The sequence below is a fragment of the Ranitomeya variabilis genome, chromosome 5 (genome assembly GCF_051348905.1).
Source record: "Ranitomeya variabilis isolate aRanVar5 chromosome 5, aRanVar5.hap1, whole genome shotgun sequence".
NCBI lineage: Eukaryota > Metazoa > Chordata > Amphibia > Anura > Dendrobatidae > Ranitomeya > Ranitomeya variabilis.
Window position 1 is genome coordinate 126,511,484 of NC_135236.1, and position 19,408 is coordinate 126,530,891.

General features: G+C 42.9%; 1 protein-coding gene across 1 annotated transcript in view; it reads left to right on the forward strand.

Moving 5' to 3' along the window:
* AAGAB (alpha and gamma adaptin binding protein) overlaps positions 1-18,953 on the forward strand; it is a 31,087-nt gene extending 12,134 nt beyond the window's left edge. The window contains exons 2-10 of the mRNA XM_077263255.1: positions 6,259-6,449; positions 12,708-12,804; positions 12,989-13,078; positions 13,161-13,244; positions 14,264-14,340; positions 14,490-14,583; positions 15,067-15,171; positions 17,159-17,208; positions 18,561-18,953. Of these exons, the coding sequence (XP_077119370.1) occupies positions 6,259-6,449; positions 12,708-12,804; positions 12,989-13,078; positions 13,161-13,244; positions 14,264-14,340; positions 14,490-14,583; positions 15,067-15,171; positions 17,159-17,208; positions 18,561-18,638 (866 nt within the window). The 3' untranslated portion in view covers positions 18,639-18,953. The remainder of the gene's footprint in view (positions 1-6,258; positions 6,450-12,707; positions 12,805-12,988; positions 13,079-13,160; positions 13,245-14,263; positions 14,341-14,489; positions 14,584-15,066; positions 15,172-17,158; positions 17,209-18,560) is intronic.
* Positions 18,954-19,408: the final 455 nt, after the last annotated feature.

The window sequence follows — 19,408 nt, forward strand, 5'->3', positions numbered from 1 at the left end:
AGTCAATTTGATCGACCATTCCTCTGTTGGGAAGGGGTATGGTGATGTGCACTCTAGATCTAAAGAGTGCATATTACCATGTTCCCATTTACTTAAACCACCAAAAGTTCCTGCGGTTCGCGGTAAACATGGAAGGGAAGATCTATCACTTTCAATTTCGCTGTCTCCCCTTCGGCCTGGCGTCGGCTCCCAGGGTTTTTACAAAACTTATGGTAGAGGTAGTCGCATATCTGAGAAATCAGGATTTGATGGTAATCCCTTATCTAGACGACTTTTTGGTAGCGGCAGAGTCAGTAAACCAGCTCAGGATCAACTGTCAGTTCCTCATCTCCACACTAGAGAGTCTCGGATGGATCATAAATTGGAAGAAATCAGATCTAATACCGAAATCCAGAATAAAATTCCTAGGAGTCATGCTCGACTCAGAAACAAGAATGTCCTACCTTCCGGAAGACAGGCTAAAGGGTATAGTAAAAAAGGTCCATCATTTCTCCCGAGGCCGAAATACGATCAGAGACGGGATGATAATACTGGGGCTAATGACGGCTTGCATCCCTTGCGTGAGATGGAGCCAGTTTCATTCCCGACAGCTTCAGCAGGGAGTTCTGAGGAGCTGGAACAGAAGACAAAACTCTCTAAATCAAAGACTGAATCTTTCTTTTCAGATCAAGAGATCTCTGGTGTGGTGGACTCTCTCCAGGAATCTCCGGCTGGGAGTACCATGGCTTCAAACCCCGAGTTTGTCAGTCACGACAGATGCAAGTCAGGAAGGTTGGGGAGGTCATGTCCTGGGAAGATATTTCCAAGGTCGTTGGGAAAGAAAGGACAGCAAGAAGTCATCAAACCACAGGGAGTTGCATGCGGTTTGGAAGGTCTTAACGGCGGCACAACATTTGCTGAAGAACAAGCATGTAAAAATCTTCTCGGACAATACGACGACCGTAGCCTTCCTTCGACATCAGGGGGGCCCAAGACATCTGGCATTACAGGATCTGGCGGAACAGATCTTCAAGTGGGCAGAGAAGTCGGTGCGGTCAATCTCGGCTGTACATCTGGAGGGATCCAAGAACCAGTTGGCGGATTTCTTGAGCAGGAAAAGTGTATCCCCCTACAGAGTGGGAACTAAACAGCGAAGTGTTCAGAGATCTTTGTCATCGTTGGGGGAAGCCGACTGTGGATCTATTTGCTACAAAGCAAAACGCAAAGGTCAAAACCTTTTACTCCCTAAACCCCTGGGAAAGCCCAGCTGCGATCGATGCCCTGTCACAACCCTGGAACGACGGTCTTCTGTATGCGTTTCCACCTCTGGCATTGATTCCAAGAACACTCAGGAAAATCTGCGAGGACGGAGCCAAAGTCATCCTCATAGCTCCTCACTGGCCGAAACGAAGTTGGTTTCCATTGTTAAAAAAACTATCGGTGGAAGAACCCCTCCTGTTACCAGAGAGAGAGGATCTTCTTCTACAAGGTCCAGTTCTACACCAGAACCCAGGAGCGCTTCAGTTGGCAGCCTGGATCCTGAACGGAAGGTCTTGAGGGCAAAAGGTCTTTCAGATGACGTCATTTCTACCCTTCAAGCCAGCAGAAAGCCGGTGACATCTGCCATCTACACAAAAATATGGAAAACATTCTGTGGGAAGATGACAGTTGATACTGACCATCCAGATATCCCAAAAATTCTTGACTTCTTGCAGTCAGGATTTCAAAAAGGTCTTAGACCAAGTACATTAAGAGTCCAAATAGCGGCCCTAAGTGTATTTTTTGATTTTTCTCTATCTACCCACCCCTGGATTAGTCGATTCTCTAGAGCAGTCCAGAGGCTAAGGCCATTCATTAGGAAATCAGTCCCGCCGTGGGATCTTAATCTGGTCCTGAATTTTCTGTGTGATCAGTCCTGGGATATAACGGGAGACATAGACATTAACAAACTCTCTCTTAAAACCGCATTTTTAGTTGCGATCACATCGGCAAAAAGATTGGGGGAACTACAGGCTCTTTCGGTACAGAACCCGTATTTACAGATCTTTGATGATAAAATAGTACTAAGGCTTGATCCGGCCTTTCTCCCTAAGGTCGTTTCTGATACTAATATGAATCAGGAGATTATTTTACCGTCTTTTTGCCAATTCCCTAAAAATCAAAAAGAAAGATTTTTTCATAACCTTGATGTAAGAGAGTCAGTACTCAGGTACCTTGATTTATCTAGACCCTGGAGACGGGACAATAACTTGTTCGTTCAGTTCAGGGGTTCAAATAAGGGGAAAAAAGCGTCTAAAGCGACTATTGCACGGTGGATAAAATCTACAATTGATTTAGCCTACAAAGCTAAAGGTCTAAATTCCCCGGTTAATCTTAAAGCCCACTCATCTACGGCCATGGCCACATCATGGGCGGAGAAAGGGGGGGCTACGGCAGACCAGATCTGTAGAGCTGCATCATGGTCTAATCTTAGTACCTTTTCTAAACACTATAAGTTAGATGTAGTTTCGCCTCAGTTGGCCTTTGGTAGAAAGGTACTTCAAGCAGTGGTCCCACCCTAAATACCATTCTCCTTTGGTATTTCTCCAGTGTGCTGTCAGGTGGTGACCTGGAAAACAGTAATTAGACTTACTGGTAATTGTATTTCCAGGAATCCATCCTGACAGCACTGTTAGTTCCCTCCCTATTGTTTGATCTTTATACTTATGTGATGTAACATTTGTATGATTGATTATTTTGTTGTAATAAAACTTGTTTTTGCATCCATCCAGATGTGTTACTTTGGAAAAACACTGAAGGGTGGTAGGGGGAGGGTCCTTTTAACCTCTCGTGTTTCCTGTCCCATCATGGATAAGAAGGACGTCCTCCAGTGTGCTGTCAGGATGGATTCCTGGAAATACAATTACCAGTAAGTCTAATTACTGTTTTTTTCCAATATGTACTCTGTATCTTCTCCCTTTCAGTTTCATCCCATTGCTTATCGTGTTTCCATGTACAAATGAGAATAAGGATGATCCCTCTACAGTGTGACATCCCTTCAGATATTTGTAGACAGCTATTAAGTCACCTCTCGGTCTTCCCTTCTGCAAGCTAACCATTCCTCATAGGACCTAGTTTACAGACTGGTCACCATTCTGGTCGCTCTTTTCTTAACTTGATCCAGTTTTCCAATGTCTTTTTTAAAATGTGGTTGCCAGAAACTGACACAGAATTCCAGTTGAGGCCTGACCAAGGAGGAGTAGAGGAGGATTATTACTTCATGTGATCTAGACTCTGTGCTTCTCTTAATACAGCCTAGAACTGTGTTTGCCTTTTTTGCTGCTGCATCACACTGTTGACTCATGTGCAGTCTGTGATCTATTAGTATACCCAAGTCTTTTTCACACGTGCTGTTGCTTAGCTCTATTCCTCCCTTTCTGTATATGTTTTTATAATTTTTCTTGCCCAGATGTAGGACTTTGCATTTCTCCCTTTAAAAACCATTCTGTTAGTTGCTGCCTGCAGTTGCAATTTGTTTAGATCCTCTGAGTTTCACAGATCTCATTCTCGGAGCTGTCATTTTAACTGATGTGTGAACACCTCTATGGGTCCATGTACTGTCAGATTAAAAAATTGGGCAGCACACGGACACTGCATACGGATGTGACTGAAGCCTAATCATTATTGGTCAGCAGCTGATCCCATCATATAAACTGGCAATAATGTAACTTGTATGACTGGTGGGGTTGAGCTATCGGACCCACCTCACGATCACCAGCCTAAACTCATTACTGGCGGTTTATATGCCCATGTAAAATCACTACGTTCCTAGAAATTCCTGGGGTTTGTAGCCAATCATTCACTTCAGCAGTCAGATGACCCAAAATAAAACAAAAACGGACATTACCACTCCCTGTCCTGCGGGAGACCACCAGAGCTGCCCTCCCTGCTTTACACTGCAGCTCTTCCTCTCCACATGTGTGGTGTACCAGACCAGATATTCCAGGAAAGTTCAATTTCATAACAGTAAGGAAATAATAATTACAAACTAAAACCTCCACTGAGTAAATTGAGGAGCCGGTTGTGTGCCACGACCTTGATATCCAGGCTTACACGTTGGGTGGAGTTGGCCAACGTTGCGATGATTTTCTGTAGCCGGCTTGCAGTGGCTGTCTCCCTTCATTCCAGCTTGTGGTGCTGTTTTTTGTGTGTTGGGCCCAGAATATAGGACGCCCCATGTAGAATAACCCGAGCGTTGCGCATTTGTGGTGGAGTTGTGGACGAGGTGGCTTTAATATCTGTCAATAAAGGAGGTGACGCAAAGCCAGTTGTCGGGAAACCTGACAGAAACCTTGTTGGTGCTGTGTGCACATTTCTCGCTCACATTGGGTTCCTCTTGGTAGCCAGGCCCGGAAGGCACACGTTCAAAGCACATTCCTGGGATAACATTTGTTTTGGAGGCACAGCCTGTCTGAGGCGGCCGCTCTGTGTTTTACAACTGTCTGCGAGGAGGCACGGTGCTGTAGTTTGGGAGACTTAATAGAAAGTCAATAGGAGAAGCAAGGCTGATCAGGAGGACTACTCTGCTTTATCATGACGTGCATGGCCGCCAGAGAATCTGGAAGAGAAACCATCGTTTCCAAGCTTTTCTTCCTAAATCCATGGTACAATTGTGATAAGGACCTGTCCAATATTTCTTATCACACCTCTGATCAGACTTACACTCCCCTTTGACAAGAGGAATGGGAATCTGTTCTCATGGAGAGGTGTTTTTTGGGGGGAGGTCCTGAAATGTGTACATTTTTAGTGCCAAAATCTGCAATAAAAATACTTGCAGAACAAGGCCCATTATTTTTTTTAATTTTAGGTAATGGCATTTTGATTATCCCCAATAAATGTGGCCAATTCCTGTGCGGATCTGCAGTTTAAACTGGAAATCCAAGGCAGGCTCCTGATACAATGGCGCACATTTCTGACATCTATCATTTTGTATGGACATAGCCTTATTAATTCCATTTTAAGTTTTAGGGTTTTTTTTTCTGGGTAGAAACTCATGCAGTTTTGTCATTATTTATATTGCTTTTTTTTATAATTTGTTTGAAATTTTATGTCCCACTAGGGAATTTGATCATACAATCGCTCTATTAATGCATTGCAATACTTCAGTACTGATCTGTACTAGGCCAGTTGCCCCCGCTCTGTCTAAATGCTCAGATTCCACAGTTGATGTTACCTGCAGCATCTGAGGGATTAAACGGCCACTACTGGGTTCTTTTTTTGATCCCACCTGTTATATCAGAGTGAACGATACAACATGGTTAATTTCAATGGGAAAAGAGTCAGTGACATTAGTAAGAAAATGTGGCTGAAGCATGGGAAAATATTTATATGGTGGCTTCCACAGTTAAATAATATTTAGTTACTGGGAATTTAGTAGTCACATGTGTTTGACCTATAGTAAAAGGTATAGTGCATGTCACCAGGATCAGCCATTATTTAAAGGGGTTTTCCCCATGAGCAAAGTTAATTTTAATCAATAGATTTTGGAAAAATAATAACTTCCACAATTGTATGTGTTTAAATAAAATGTACCTGTGCTGAGATAATCTTATAAATGTGCCCCTGCTGTGTACTGTGTAATGTCTGTGTCTGACCGTACAGGAACATGGTCTGATCATACCACAGCTCCTGGGCAGGGGAGGAAGCAAAAGGAATATACAGACATTACAGCAGGGGATCAGAGCTATCTGTATACTCTTTTGCTTCCTCCCCTGCCCAGGAGCTGTGGTATGATCAGACCATGTTCCTGTACGGTCAGACACAGACATTACACAGTACACAGCAGGAGCACATTTATAGGATTATCTCAGCACAGGAACATTTTATTTCAACTCATCCAATTGTAGAAGTTATTATTTTTCCAAAATCTATTGATTAAAATTAACTTTGCTTGTGGGAAACCCCTTTAATGATTGGAGGACATCTAACTGCCATGACCCCCGCCGATCCTGAGAATGAAGAGGTTGAAGCAGTTGCGCCACCTTAAATCACCAACATTCTTCTATGGACAGAGGCAATCTGATAATAACGAAGAGTAGAGAAACTTGTCTTGCAAATCTGTAGATGAAAAAGAAGTTGACCGATTATGCACAAGTAGACCCCCAGTGACGTCGAGGGGAGTTTGAGTCCGGCTTGTCCCCCATGTACTATTGTAGTTTTCTTCCAGTTGACAAGATTTAGTTTGGTCCCCAGCTTCCAAGTCATCTTAGCTCCATACATTAAACTCTCTGGTTCTTGTAGAAATCATTGGAGCAGAACAGCTTCCTGCACCGGTACAAGAAGCCGAGGACGTGCGACAGTACCCATGGAGGATAGACAACAAGTATTACTCTGCCAATGTGAATATCTGCATTGTACCCAGCACAGCACATGTTACCACTCCGGTGGCAGAGTCCGTCCAGGCTTTCATTGTATATTTTGACAGCACATCGGTAAGTGTCCATGGTCACATAGTGAAAGTAGACATTACCATGTTCTGCACGAGTCAATGTTTTGAAAACCCTTAAAGGGGATCCTGTGTTTCTTTTGTTCACACACCTCTGTTTCTGAGATGTGATCCCTTCTTCTTTGTGCGTAAATCTAGTCTTTTTATACAACTAGGCGCGATTGTCAAGAACTGGCCCATGGAGAGGTTTTGATTACCACACCCACTTGGATAGAAAGACTAGTTTTACGCACAGGGAACAATGGGCCATATCTTAGGTACGGAGCAGAGCAGGAACAAAAGAGAAACTAACCAGATTCAGAAGAACAGCGACATTTACAGGATAAGTGATAGCTTGCTAATCGGTGGGAGTCAGTCCACTGGGATTTTCACAGATCAGGAGATTGGGGAACTTTTATCCTCTTTAGGATGAAGCTCATGCCCAACCCGCCCTCCATTAACTCCTTAGGCGGTTGCATACTGCTGCACTCTACTTTTTCTGGTGGCCCCCTAGAGAGTAAAGCGTCAGTCAGGCATTTGAGCTACAGCACCAATTTGTTATGGGGCCAAAATACTCCAATCTACCGATTAGTGCAGGTCTCAGCGATGGGACACCCACCTATCAGCAAGTAGACCTGGTTTCTATGGACAACCCATCTAAATGCTGATGGCCTAAATGGGTCATAAATACCCAGAATCAAGGTTATTGGGGTTGTTGTAAAGTTCTCTTCAATGAAGGAAGAAAGGCTGAGAGAGGCCTAAATGGGTAAATGGCAAAGGTGAAGAATAGGAGATGACAACAGAAGAAGGTTGATATATAGAGAGGTTAAGACCATCAAGGGTCAATTATGGAGGCCTACCAAAAGTCTGAAGTATCGGGGAGGTAAAGGATAAGCCACAGGGTTGAGCAAAATCCTTAAAATGACCCATCTACCCAACAGTGGAGGGCATCGTATGTCAAAGCTGAAGAAAGGAGGTAAGTAATGTGTAGAGGCTGAGGGTATGCTTTGTAGGAGTTTGCTACTTTTCCCTAACTTTTCACATGAGTGATTCAGCAGCTGTTGAGTAAATGTGTGGATACCAAAGAAAACATTTCAGGCAATGTTTTTTTCCTCCAAAACGGATAAACACTCTGAAATAGCTTCCACTACTTGTTTGTCTGCGGAGTGGAAATTTGAAGTATGTAGCCACCTGAAAATCCAAGTTCACCTTCAGATATTAAAGCATACACATCTAATCCACATTTGTAAATGCTTAGTGAGAATTATGGTAAACTAGCGGGGAAGCTGTTCAGTGCTGTGCCCCAGTCAGCGGAGTACAGACCGCCACTTCTGCTTGTCTGTATTCTGCCTGTGGTGCATCAGATAGGGGACGAAATAAAACTGCTACTAGCGAGGCCATGGTGGATTTGAAACGTGCAGATTTTCTGCTGTATGTGTAAGTCTAATATATAATATATACAGTTCTGTGTAAAATTTGAGTGGAAAACAAAATGCTGCAAAAGTAAGATTGCTTTAAAAAATAGAAGCCTTAATAGTTTGTTTATATTAATTAGCAAAATGCAAACATAATGATCAAAAGAGAAATCTAAATCAATATTTGGTGTGACCGCCGTTTGCCATTAAATCTTTAAGGTTGAGTGCCCACGATCAGGATAATTCAGCTCTTTGGATGCAGTTCAGTAAATCATGTGGATTTACCGCATGTAATGAATGGCTATGGGTGAGACTACGCAGCGGAGACTAGTGTCTCTGTTGCGAATAACTGACATGCTGCGGCTCGTAAACCCGTACTGTTGGTGAGATTACATAATGTCAAATGACAGCACAGTGGGCATGGAATATATAGAAATCCCATCCACTGTGCTCGTAATGTAGGGTGCAGAGTTTTAGACTCGGCGCAGGTGAGCTGCCTCCAAAAAGCTGTTATTCCAGATTATGGGCACAACCCCTTAGGTACACTTGTACACAGTTTTTCAAGGAACTCAACACCTAATATCTTGGAGAACTAACCACAGATCTTTTGTGGATGTAAGCTTGTGCAAATCCTTCTGTCTCTTCATATAATTCCACACAAACTCAATGATGTTGATATCCAAGCTCTGTGGGGGCGGAATCATCACTTCTAGGACTCCATGCTCTTATTTATGCTGAAAGTACACTGTGTGGAGAATTATTAGGCAAGTTGTATTTTAGAGGATTATTTTTATTATTGATCAACAACTATGTTCTCAATCAACCCAAAAGACTCATAAATATCAAAGCTTAATATTTTTGGAAGTTGGAGTGTTTTTTTTTTTAGATTTGGCTATCTTAGGAGGATATCTGTTTATGCAGGTAACTATTACTGTGCAGAATTATTAGGCAACTTAATAAAAACCAAATATATTCCCATCTCACTTGTTTATTTTCACCAGGTAAACCAATATAACTGCACAAAATTTAGAAATAAACATTTCTGACATGCAAAAACAAAACCCAAAAAATTAGTGTCTTTATGATGACACTCAGCAGCCTTCCATCCACAGATTCTGTCAGTTGCTTGATCTGTTTATGACCAACATTGTGTGCAGCAGCCACCACAGCCTCCCAGACACTGTTCCGAGAGGTGGACTGTTTTCCCTCCCTGTAGATCTCACATTTTATGAGGGACCACAGGTTCTCTATGGGGTTCAGATCAGGTGAACAAGGGGGCCATGTCATTATTTTTTATTCTTTGAGACCTTTACTGGCCAGCCACGCTGTGGAGTAGTTGGAGGCATGTGATGGAGCATTGTCCTGCATGAAAATCATGTGTTTCTTGAACAATACCAACTTCTTCCTGTACCACTGCTTGAAGAAGTTGTCTTCCAGAAACTGGCAGTAGGTCTGGGAGTTGCTTCACTCCATCCTCAACCCGAAAAGGTCCCACAAGTTCATCTTTGATACCAGCCCATACCGGTACCCCACCTCCACCTTGCTGGCGTCTGAGTCGGAGTGGAGCTTTCTGGCCCATCCATCTGGCCCATCAAGAGTCACTCTCATTTCATCAGTCCATAAAACCTTTGAAAAGTCAGTCTTAAGATATTTCTTGGCCCAGTCTTGACGTTTTATCTTATGTTTCTTGTTCAAAGGTGGTCGTTTTTCAGCCTTCCTTACCTTGGCCATGTCCCTGAGTATCGCACACCTTGTGCTTTTTGTTACTCCAGTAACGTTGCAGCTCTGAAATATGGCAAAACTGGTGGCAAATGGCATCTTGGCAGCTTCACGCTTGATTTTCCTCAATTCATGGGCAGTTATTTTGCGCCTTTTTTGCCCAACACGCTTCTTGCGACCCTGTTGGCTATTTGCCATGAAACGCTTGATTGTTTGGTGATCACGCTTCAAGTTTGGCAATTTCAAGACTGTTGCATCCCTCTGCAAGACCTCTCACAATTTTGGACTTTTCAGAACCCGTCAAATCTCTCTTCTGACCCATTTTGCCAAAGGAAAGGAAGTTGCCTAATAATTAAGCACACCTCATATAGGGTTTTGATGTCATTAGACAACACCCCTCCTCATTATAGAGATGCACATCAGCTGATTTACTTAATTGGTAGTTGGCTCTCAGCCTGAACAGCTTGGAGTAGGACAACATGTATAAAAAGTATCATGTGACCAAAATACAACTTGCACAATAATTCTGCACACAGTGTAGTTCTTAATGACATTGGCTGTATGTTTGGGGTCATTGTCCTGCTGCAGAATAAATGTGGAGCCAGTAAGACGCCTCCTTAATGGTATTGCCTTATGGATAAGTATCTGCCTGTATTTCTCAGCATTGAGGACACCATTAATCCTGACCAAATTCCCAACTCCAGTTACTGAAATTCAGGCTGAGACTTTCCAGGAGCCTCCGCCATTCGTCACCCGCAGACACTCATTGTGCCTTTCTCTAGCGCTTTGATAAACAAATTGCCTTTTGTGACAGCCAAATATTTCACATTTTGACTCCTGAGTCCAGAGCCCCTGCTGCCATTTTTCTGCACCCCAGTTCCTATGTTTGTTGAGTCGTTTGGCCTTTTTTCCAGTGTTGAGGTAATGGCTTTTTGGATGGTATTCTTCATTGACGACCACTTCTGGACGGACTTTACAAATAGTAGATGGGTGTGGCTGAATATCACTGGTTGATGCCGGTTCTGAGCTGACGGCACTGCTGGACATCTACCAATTTAGAAGGAAAGTAAGCATGAGGTTTCTTTCTGGTGTGCGCTAAGATTTTTTTGGTCAACCAGTGCATCATTTACAGCCTTCAATGTTGTCCATTTGTTTGGGAGTCCTCAGTATTAAGAATTACTGGCAGATACTTATCCGTGGTGCAATGGCATCAGGGAGGCTTCTGATTGGCCCGATATTTACAGCCAATGGAATTAAGAACTATCTTTGGCGTCAGGAAGAACAAGAATTCCTGCAAGTAATGATTTGTCCCCCACAGAAAACTGATCTCAACATCGAGTCTGTCTGGGGTTACATGAAGAGGCAGAAGGATTTGCACAAGCGACATCCACAGAAGATCTGTGGTTAGATCTCCAAGATGTTTGGCGCAACCTCCCTGCCGAGTTCCTTCGAAAACTGTGTTCAAGTGCAAAGTGCGGTCACCCCAAATATTGATGGGATTTTGATTTCTACTTTGGTCATTCACTTTGCATTTTGTTAATTGATAAAATGTTTGTTTTTTTTAACGCATTTATACTGTGTAGCATTTTTCCGCACCCACAACTTTTGCACAGCACTGTATATATCGGCTTTAATAAAAATAAAGGTGAATTGTGATGCGTCATCCCATTTGCATGTTCTTTTTCATTCATATAATGAACCATAGCTGGTTGGTCATCTGCAATTAACTTTCCGTATACAGAATACCACTTGACTCCTCGAATAGCTGAAGTGTATAAATAGGGTAAATGGGGGAAAGTTATTTTCTTACCACACTCATGGAGGTAATGTATCATGGATGAATTGTGCTGTGAGGGCAGTTGCATCCATGATAGAGCCCCTTCACACATCAAAGGGTGAAAATGCAGGGGGTCGTATTGTGCATCAGTCCGGAAGACTGCCGCTCTAAAGTCAGGTCATCTGCTGTCAGGAGGATCAACGAATATGTTGGAATTTAATTGCCCAATCATTGTAGCCCAGGGAGATAAGTGGCGCCAACAGTGACTGACGGCAGCGTATCCTCTGTCCGTAATGAAATGATTGACCACTAGCTATCATATACTCATGTCCCGATTAATTTTACAGGTGAAACGCTATAAAGCACTTGCGCTCTAATAATAATAACGCTTGTCATGCTCCATCGTACATGTCCGGCAGACGCAGGGCGCATATAGTGAGTGCACTGAAGAACTGTGCTAGATCTATGAACACCAGGTGTACTGTCCTATGTATCTGCCGCGGTCAGAGCAAAGTCTGGTCACCACAGTTTAACCCCTGGATACATTGATAAGTGACCATGGCATATAAGAGGTCACATTACTCACCCTGTATGGTGAACATCATAGACGAGAAAAAAATAAATGGAGAGAAAAAAGAAATAAAAATTATCAAAGTTGTAGTACATAAATTATTATTATTACAGTGGTATTAACCAAAACAGAGACAGCTTACCTAAAGAATTCTAGAAAAATAGAAAGTGATGGTGACATAAACTAACTTTCCCCCTTTTTTTTTTTTTTTTTTTTTCTTTGTTTTTAAATGCTTATTTCTTAAAGCAGAAAAGCATAACCATTTGGTATGACCATAATTGTATTACCTGGCAGCAAAGAGTTACTAGGTTATTTTTACTAGTTTTACAGTGTTCAATGTAGAAGCCCAACGGCAGATTTGCATTCTTTGTATTTTTTTTTTTTCTTTATTTCATTCCACAATAATTTTTTTTGCTTTTTTTTGTCAGGAAACGTTTGCTGACATTCAAAACTGCAGCTCATTGTTTGAAATCCATGGTGTTTTTATGTGTAGGAGTCCAGTGAGCGGTCCTAGCTTGTTACTGACGGCTGTCTCTGCATGCAGTCATACAGGGAAGACTGTCAATCACTAGTAGGACCGCCCACTGGACTCGGGATTTCAAATAGTAAGTTTTACTAAAACATTTCCTACAAAACAGAGAGTGATCAGCTCCTCCTGCTCTATAATGTGCTGCCTGCAGATCGGACTCCACCTTCAATAACGCACATTCCCTTTAAACATTAAGGTGACTGAATCGTGAATATTGTGATCCTATAACCCTGTATTCTCACATTTAATGGCAGAAATCGGGTTTGGAGAAGGTGAAGTCTTGGCTTCCACTGCTGGAGGACTGGCTGCTGGATGTTATGATCTTGGTGTGTGATCGTGCCTGTGATACAGGTGAGGAGTAGCGCTATGATGATCATGGAGTTAGTAGATATGCTCCGTCACGTGCAGCCCTCTCTGTCCAGCAGAGGGGGCTGCGTCAGTCTTCTCTGTTCCTTGTTAGGCCGCATTATTTTCCATTATTTTAGGCCCTGCTGGGTAGGTGTTGTGGTTAATGGTGTTACTGCTTTGTGCGCAGGCGTCAGCCGACAGGCGGCACAGGAGTGGTGCATACAGCATGGCTTCGAGTTGGTGGAAGTGAACCCTGAAGAGCTGCCAGATGAAGATGGTAGGTTGGCAACTTTAGTTGGTATTTTGCCCATCAACCAAGAATGTTCATCCTGTTCACTTACATTTAATCTGTTGTGTAGATGATTTCCCAGAATCCACTGGTGTCACTCGGATAATTCAAGCTCTTAATGCCAATGTATGGTCCAACGTGGAGATGAAGAGTGGTAAGTGGTGGAAAAATGTCTAAAAAAAAAAATGGTTTTGAAAAGGTCATTGGCATATCTCCAGAGTATATTGCTTTATAATCTGTGCTGGTCCAGCCTACGCGCCCCCACCTGGTCCTAAGCGGGTACTGCAGCAGGATGTTCCGCAGCACAGTGATGCACCCGGCCATCTGCTCTGCACGAAGCTGGAGACTCTGCCAGTTACCATAAGGGGTTCCCTGTACATCAGTAGGACAGGGTGCCATCATTCAGGCAAACACCGTGAATGAGCGCACTAGACCTTAATTCTAAGGATCAGTTAGGGTCCCAATGGTTGGCTCCTCACTGATAATAAGGGTATTCTTGTCCTAGAGACATGACATCACTTCTTAAAATGATTAAACCTCTTTAAATCGAATCTCTCCCTAGATTCTACAATACAAGCTGTATTATTTCTTCAATATGTCTTAGACCTGATGAGTCTTAGGTATTTACTTTGAAAATCCATGTTAGAATGGTTCTATAAACCTGATAGTGAAATGCGCATGTGATGAGTCCAACACACACCTCCTACAGGTTGTACTGAGCAGTGTGCGACCTCAGCAGGGAGGAGGGACACTGAGGAGCTGTCAGTCTGGCTAGATAGGAGCAGCTTGAGTTTCAAATTTCAGATGGGATTATACATGGATTTTCAAAATGAACACATCGGCCACATCAGGTCCATGAGATCTGTTTATAAATGTTGTATTGTAAAATTTGACAGCTTGTCTTTAAGCTGTATTACTGGTAAGCCTGTCCTACTGTCACTGCCATGAAACTAATACATTTTGAACAAACCATATTTTAGTGATTAAACCTATCACGGATCACGGCAATGGATAGGTTTCCTCTAAAGATTCTGTGTGAAATCTGTTTTCTCTCCACATCCTAATGGAATGGCATTTTAGCTCCCCCAAATCTCCTGTTCTGGATCTTCCATGTGTTTGTCTTTCAGACGTGCCCCCAACTTGTTGACTTACTCCATTTCCTTATAATTCTAGAACCATCTTACGGGATCTTCAGCTCCTTGGCGGCCATGAACCACAGCACAGGGAATAATGGGGATCCACAGGCTAATGTGAGTTTTATGGGATGATCAAGATCAATATGGCAATGAACAAATGTGGTGTGTTTGGTGTCTAAATCCGCAGAATGTCATAAATGCCTGAGATGTCAGATCAAAAGTATCTAGAAAATTCAAGCTAAATTGTTAATGGTTCCTTGCAGGTGTCCGGTGGAGCCGCCACATTGCCTTCCACCGATCAGGGGCGAGCTGGTGATTCCGGCAGTCCTGGTGATTCTCAGATCGATACTGTAGTAGGTGAGGTTTCTATCATGTGCCCTGATGATCATTTTCAGATTCCGCCAGAGAAATCTTGGCCTTCCGAGCAGCAACAAGAAGTGATTTATCTCCATTACCAATCATGTGGTTGGATTACATTGGAAGCATTATGGATGAGGAACATATGAAGAAGCGGTATAGGGGGGTCATGTTGTAGTCATCCCTTCACCGTGCCTACTAGTGTAATGTCGCCTACATGTATTAGCCGCCAGTGATACCCACATTTGCGCAAGAAGTCGGGCTCCATATAACCAATCACTGCGGGCTTTATATGTGAAGTGACTGTCCGCTTTAAAATAACCTACAACAGGTCGTGTAATGTCCTTTCTTGCAGCTCCAGAGATTCCATTTTATTTTTGAGCTGTTTTTTTTTCATCAGGTCTCCTCATCCGGCAAAAAATATACATGAAAAATATAAAGTAAAGCAAGTCACAGGTTTTAACTAACTGTTGTCATCCCCAGACCCTATGCTGGATCTTGATATTCGAGAGCTTGCCAGCCTTACGTCCGGGGAAGGGGATCTGGAAAATTTCGGACGACTTTTCAATAAACTTCAGGAAATGAAAGGTAGCACTCATCATGTTGAAAAGGATTTTGGGTATCGCACTACTGTTCAATATGGTTTTGCCAAAGATGTTTGGTTAGGTAGCAAAATTGCATTATGAAGGGAACCTGTCACCTCTAAAAATGCTAGTTACCTGCAGACATAGGGTTAATCTGCAGGTACATTCTGTGCAGCCAGTTTATTAGAAGAGCTGGCTACAGGTTGCAAATTAAGTTTTTTGGGGGAGCTGTGAACAGTCATCGCTCTGTAATCCCTCCCCGGTACATTGATTGACAGCCTGCTCTGCACACACTACATCCACACTGCACCCCTATGCTGCACAGCAGGCTGTGGTGGGCAGTGATTACAGGTGTGTTCAGTGTATAGTGAGGGGTGACTGTGCCGGCTCCTTGCACCGCCCCAATGACTGGAAGCGAGCAGCTGCAGGGAGAATAAAACTTTGTTCTCTCAGTGTCCGCACTTCCAGAAACCGGGCTACACGGGGTATAAATGCCATTTTCTTGCAGATTAATCCTCTAGCTGTAAGCACATAGTGTTTCTCAAGGTGACAGATCGGTTCCTATTTAAAGGGTTTTCCAGAATAATCTTTAAATGTGTTCTGTGGATAAGGAGAGGAGGAGGGTTTCTGTTTTGATTCACCTCTCATAGTCCAAGCAAAAGTTGCCTGAAGCTCAGCTATATAACTGCAGGGCAAATGTATGGGCTGATTCACCTGACATTGACTATTAGCCAGTGGCCCCAGGCCTTTTGCCTGCATCTGTAAATGAGGTTACCACTTTTGACAGTGTTTACACAGTGACCTTGTAGTCTGGACTCGTAACATTACCATCAGACAATGTGTTTGTATATAGGGAGGCTATGTGGGGGCTCGTACTGTATATAGGAGAATGTATGTGGAATCCTACTGTTAATTCTGCTCAAGATTATGTGATACAATAATAAACGTATTATTATTATTTTATATTAATATCAAGCAGAATTAATTTTGATTTCAGCCTGTTGGTTCGGCCCTCCACAGTAGTCATGGTCTCTCATGTGGTCCCTCGGGAACTTTCACTGCCTCCCCTGCTCTAAAGTAGTAAACTTGCCAGAACTCCCCAGTGTAGTAGCCCTACATCGCCAGTGTCGCCACTTCCTAGCCGGCTGATCACATGCTGTCTAGCCGCTTGGCTAACGTGACACGGCTGAGGTCTATGACTGGCTTTCATAGTCACGTGTTCAGACTGCATGTGATCAGCTGGAAGTAAAGCGAGACTGGAACAGAAGTACTGGAGTGCTGTATGGATTTGGCAGATTAGCATTAATCAATCTATTATTGTGAAGTGTTTCTTGCTGTTGGAAAAATACAATTATTTACTAGTTGTCCCCTTTAAAAGTAATAAGTCCTTACACACTATGGCCTTCTAGCTTATAACTATCGGTAAAACTGTCATTGTAGCATGTCGCCACCAATCACGGTGCAGCTTTAATTGTTCCCAATACAGTTTAAGAATTGAATGCTGATCATTGATTGGTTTCTATTGGCAACAAGGACCATTTTTCTTTGACAGTTTTGACAAAAGGTTACATAGTTAAAGGGGTATTTCCATCTCCGAGAACTTATCCCAATATGTAGTAGGTGTAGTAATAATAATATTAGCAAAAACCTCCAATTAGTAGTATAGTTTTTCTGATTAGCTATGTTGCTTGCCCCATGTGCAGTAGGTTGGGTAGCCATGGTTATGACCACTCATATAATGACAGTCAGTTGTTAATGGTCATAACCATGGGTATCTAAGCTGCTGCAATGCCCTGCACATGGGGTAAGCAACATAGCTAATTAGAAGAACTATATTACATTTTTATTTAGAGGTATTTGCTAATATTATTATTGTTACACCTACTACATATTGGGAAAGGATTTTGGAGATGGGAATACCCCTTTGAAGTTTTTCCTTCCAATATTCAATTGTCACACAAGTTTCCAAAATGTTTTATTCTTCTCATCAGATAAAGCTGCCTCTTTGCCACACGAACAAAGGAAACTTCATGCAGAAAAGGTAAGTTGCATAGTGGTAATGCCGACTCTATAATACGAATCTGTGCTCGTAGACCCAATCACAGCTCCAGTATTTTTCACCATTATGTTGATTGTAAAAGGGCGATATCTTGCACGTTGCTTTCTGCAATGGAGACGGCATTGTAGATTGCTTCTGTCGCTGAGACTGACTGTCCAATTTTCATTAGTTAGTTGGGTTTGATCACTTGAATTGAATCTGTGACTAGATTGACTCTGCCCCATCTGAGAGCAGCGTAAATTGGGGCCAGACACCATGATTGCAGCGCTATGTCCCTTTATGGGGTTTCTTGCTGTAGTTTTGATAAGTGTTTTCTTATCTGCTGGTCTCTCAATGATGAACTCCTGCAATGTCGTCCTTGATAGTAATGAGATCCCTTTAGAGATGGGTGAATCTATTTGCAGTATTCTAGCCCGTCGGCAATCTGTGACCCCCTAGACGAGAGGTCTGTGAATCTCTTTACCTCCATACGTTCACTGATCTACTTTAGGTTAGACAGGCTAGCCAAAGTTCATCATTATAGCATGAAGTACACACAATTGGCCAGCCTCGCCAATCGGAAGAAAAGCTGTGAATGCTGGAGAGTCTGGAGCTTAGCAGGTCTGCTGTACAGCGGTCACACGTTACTCACCTGGCTGATGGACATCAATTTTCCCATCTCTACCACATCGCGGGAGTTCACCATTGGGAGGCTAGTAGAGCTGCACCAGATGGAATACAGTTTTATCAAAACTACAGCAAGAAGCCAGGAAGTTACCCAGCCCTGGAATGAGGGTCTCCGTCCCGATTTTATTCTTCCCTCAAACTGGAAAGTACAAACCTGCTGCTAGATTCCTTTCTAAATGGACTATAAATGACTGCCATGACCAGTAAGACAGCAGTGTATAATTAGTGTATGCACATGTCTGAGCACCATAAAGAGGTGGGGATTCCTATCCCGACAATTTATGGCCACGTGCAGCACATAGTTCACCGATCATGGAAAAATCTGAGCAGGCATCACTGCTACCGTTACAGCCAATACAAGTGACTTGGAGTTACAGAAATGGCGTAGCCCAGCACGACTCAACCCTGGAGTTATAGAAACACAGTAGCTCACGGAGCTGAATGGTGGAGATGGTAACCTGTTTATCGAACACCCCCAATCACATTGACCTCCAACCAGAAAGTCCATGGAGAGCAGTCTAGCATTCTCTGTTGTGTAGGCAACCTGAAAGTCAACGGTGTCTCAAACTTTCCAACACTATCAGTATCATTCATAGTGTAAAAAGGAAAGCTAATTCCGGTAGAACTACTTGTTCCTTTGACCTTCTTTTTTTTCTTTTGTTTCAAAGGTTGCCAAAGCATTCTGGATGGCCATTGGAGGAGACCGGGATGAAATTGAAGGCATTTCTTCTGATGAAGAGAACTGATCGGGAGAAGCGTTGTGTATACTGAAGAGGCCATGAGGAATAACACTGTCACATTTCTGTTGTGCTTATAGTGATTGTTCCTCACTTTTTGTATATTTCCTTCAAAGCAAGGAATTTAATGTCCCCCCTATGTCTAGCACATGTTCTCATCAGTGATCCCCAACTGTCTATTTATTAGAAACAAATCTGAATAGTCTATTTTATATTCATTCGCCCATCCCTGCTCTGAGATGTTGGGGAAACAGTGGTATGTTCTGTATGACGCGCATCCATCCACCAGTGAACCAGTTTTGATAAAGACTAGTTCTTCTGCGAGTGTCTGGTCTGTGGTTGATACGGTGTCGATTTCCAGCTGTGATTCCATATAAGGGTATGTTCACACGTTCCTGATTTCAATCCTTTTTTTTGAGGACTAAAACCGCAGCTCTTGGCAGAAAACGCAGGTGCGTTTTTGGTGCGTTTTTTGATGCGGTTTTTGATGCGTTTTTTTATGCAGTTTTCTCTGCAGATTGTCTGTGTTTGACACAAATAAAGCTTTTAACTGCAGTGGGGGGAAAAAAAAAAAAGAAATGATGTAATCTCCTTGTCCAACCCTTTTCTTCTTCCATCCTCCATTTTGGGACTAAACACCAAAATGAGTGGACGTGTTTTGAATGACAGCGCTCCGCAGAGTGCTGAGCGTAGGCCAGATCACAGCCCGCGGATCCAGCTCGATCCAGCTATTTAAGTCTACGTTCACATTTGCGGTCTGCGCCGCAGCGTCGGGCGCC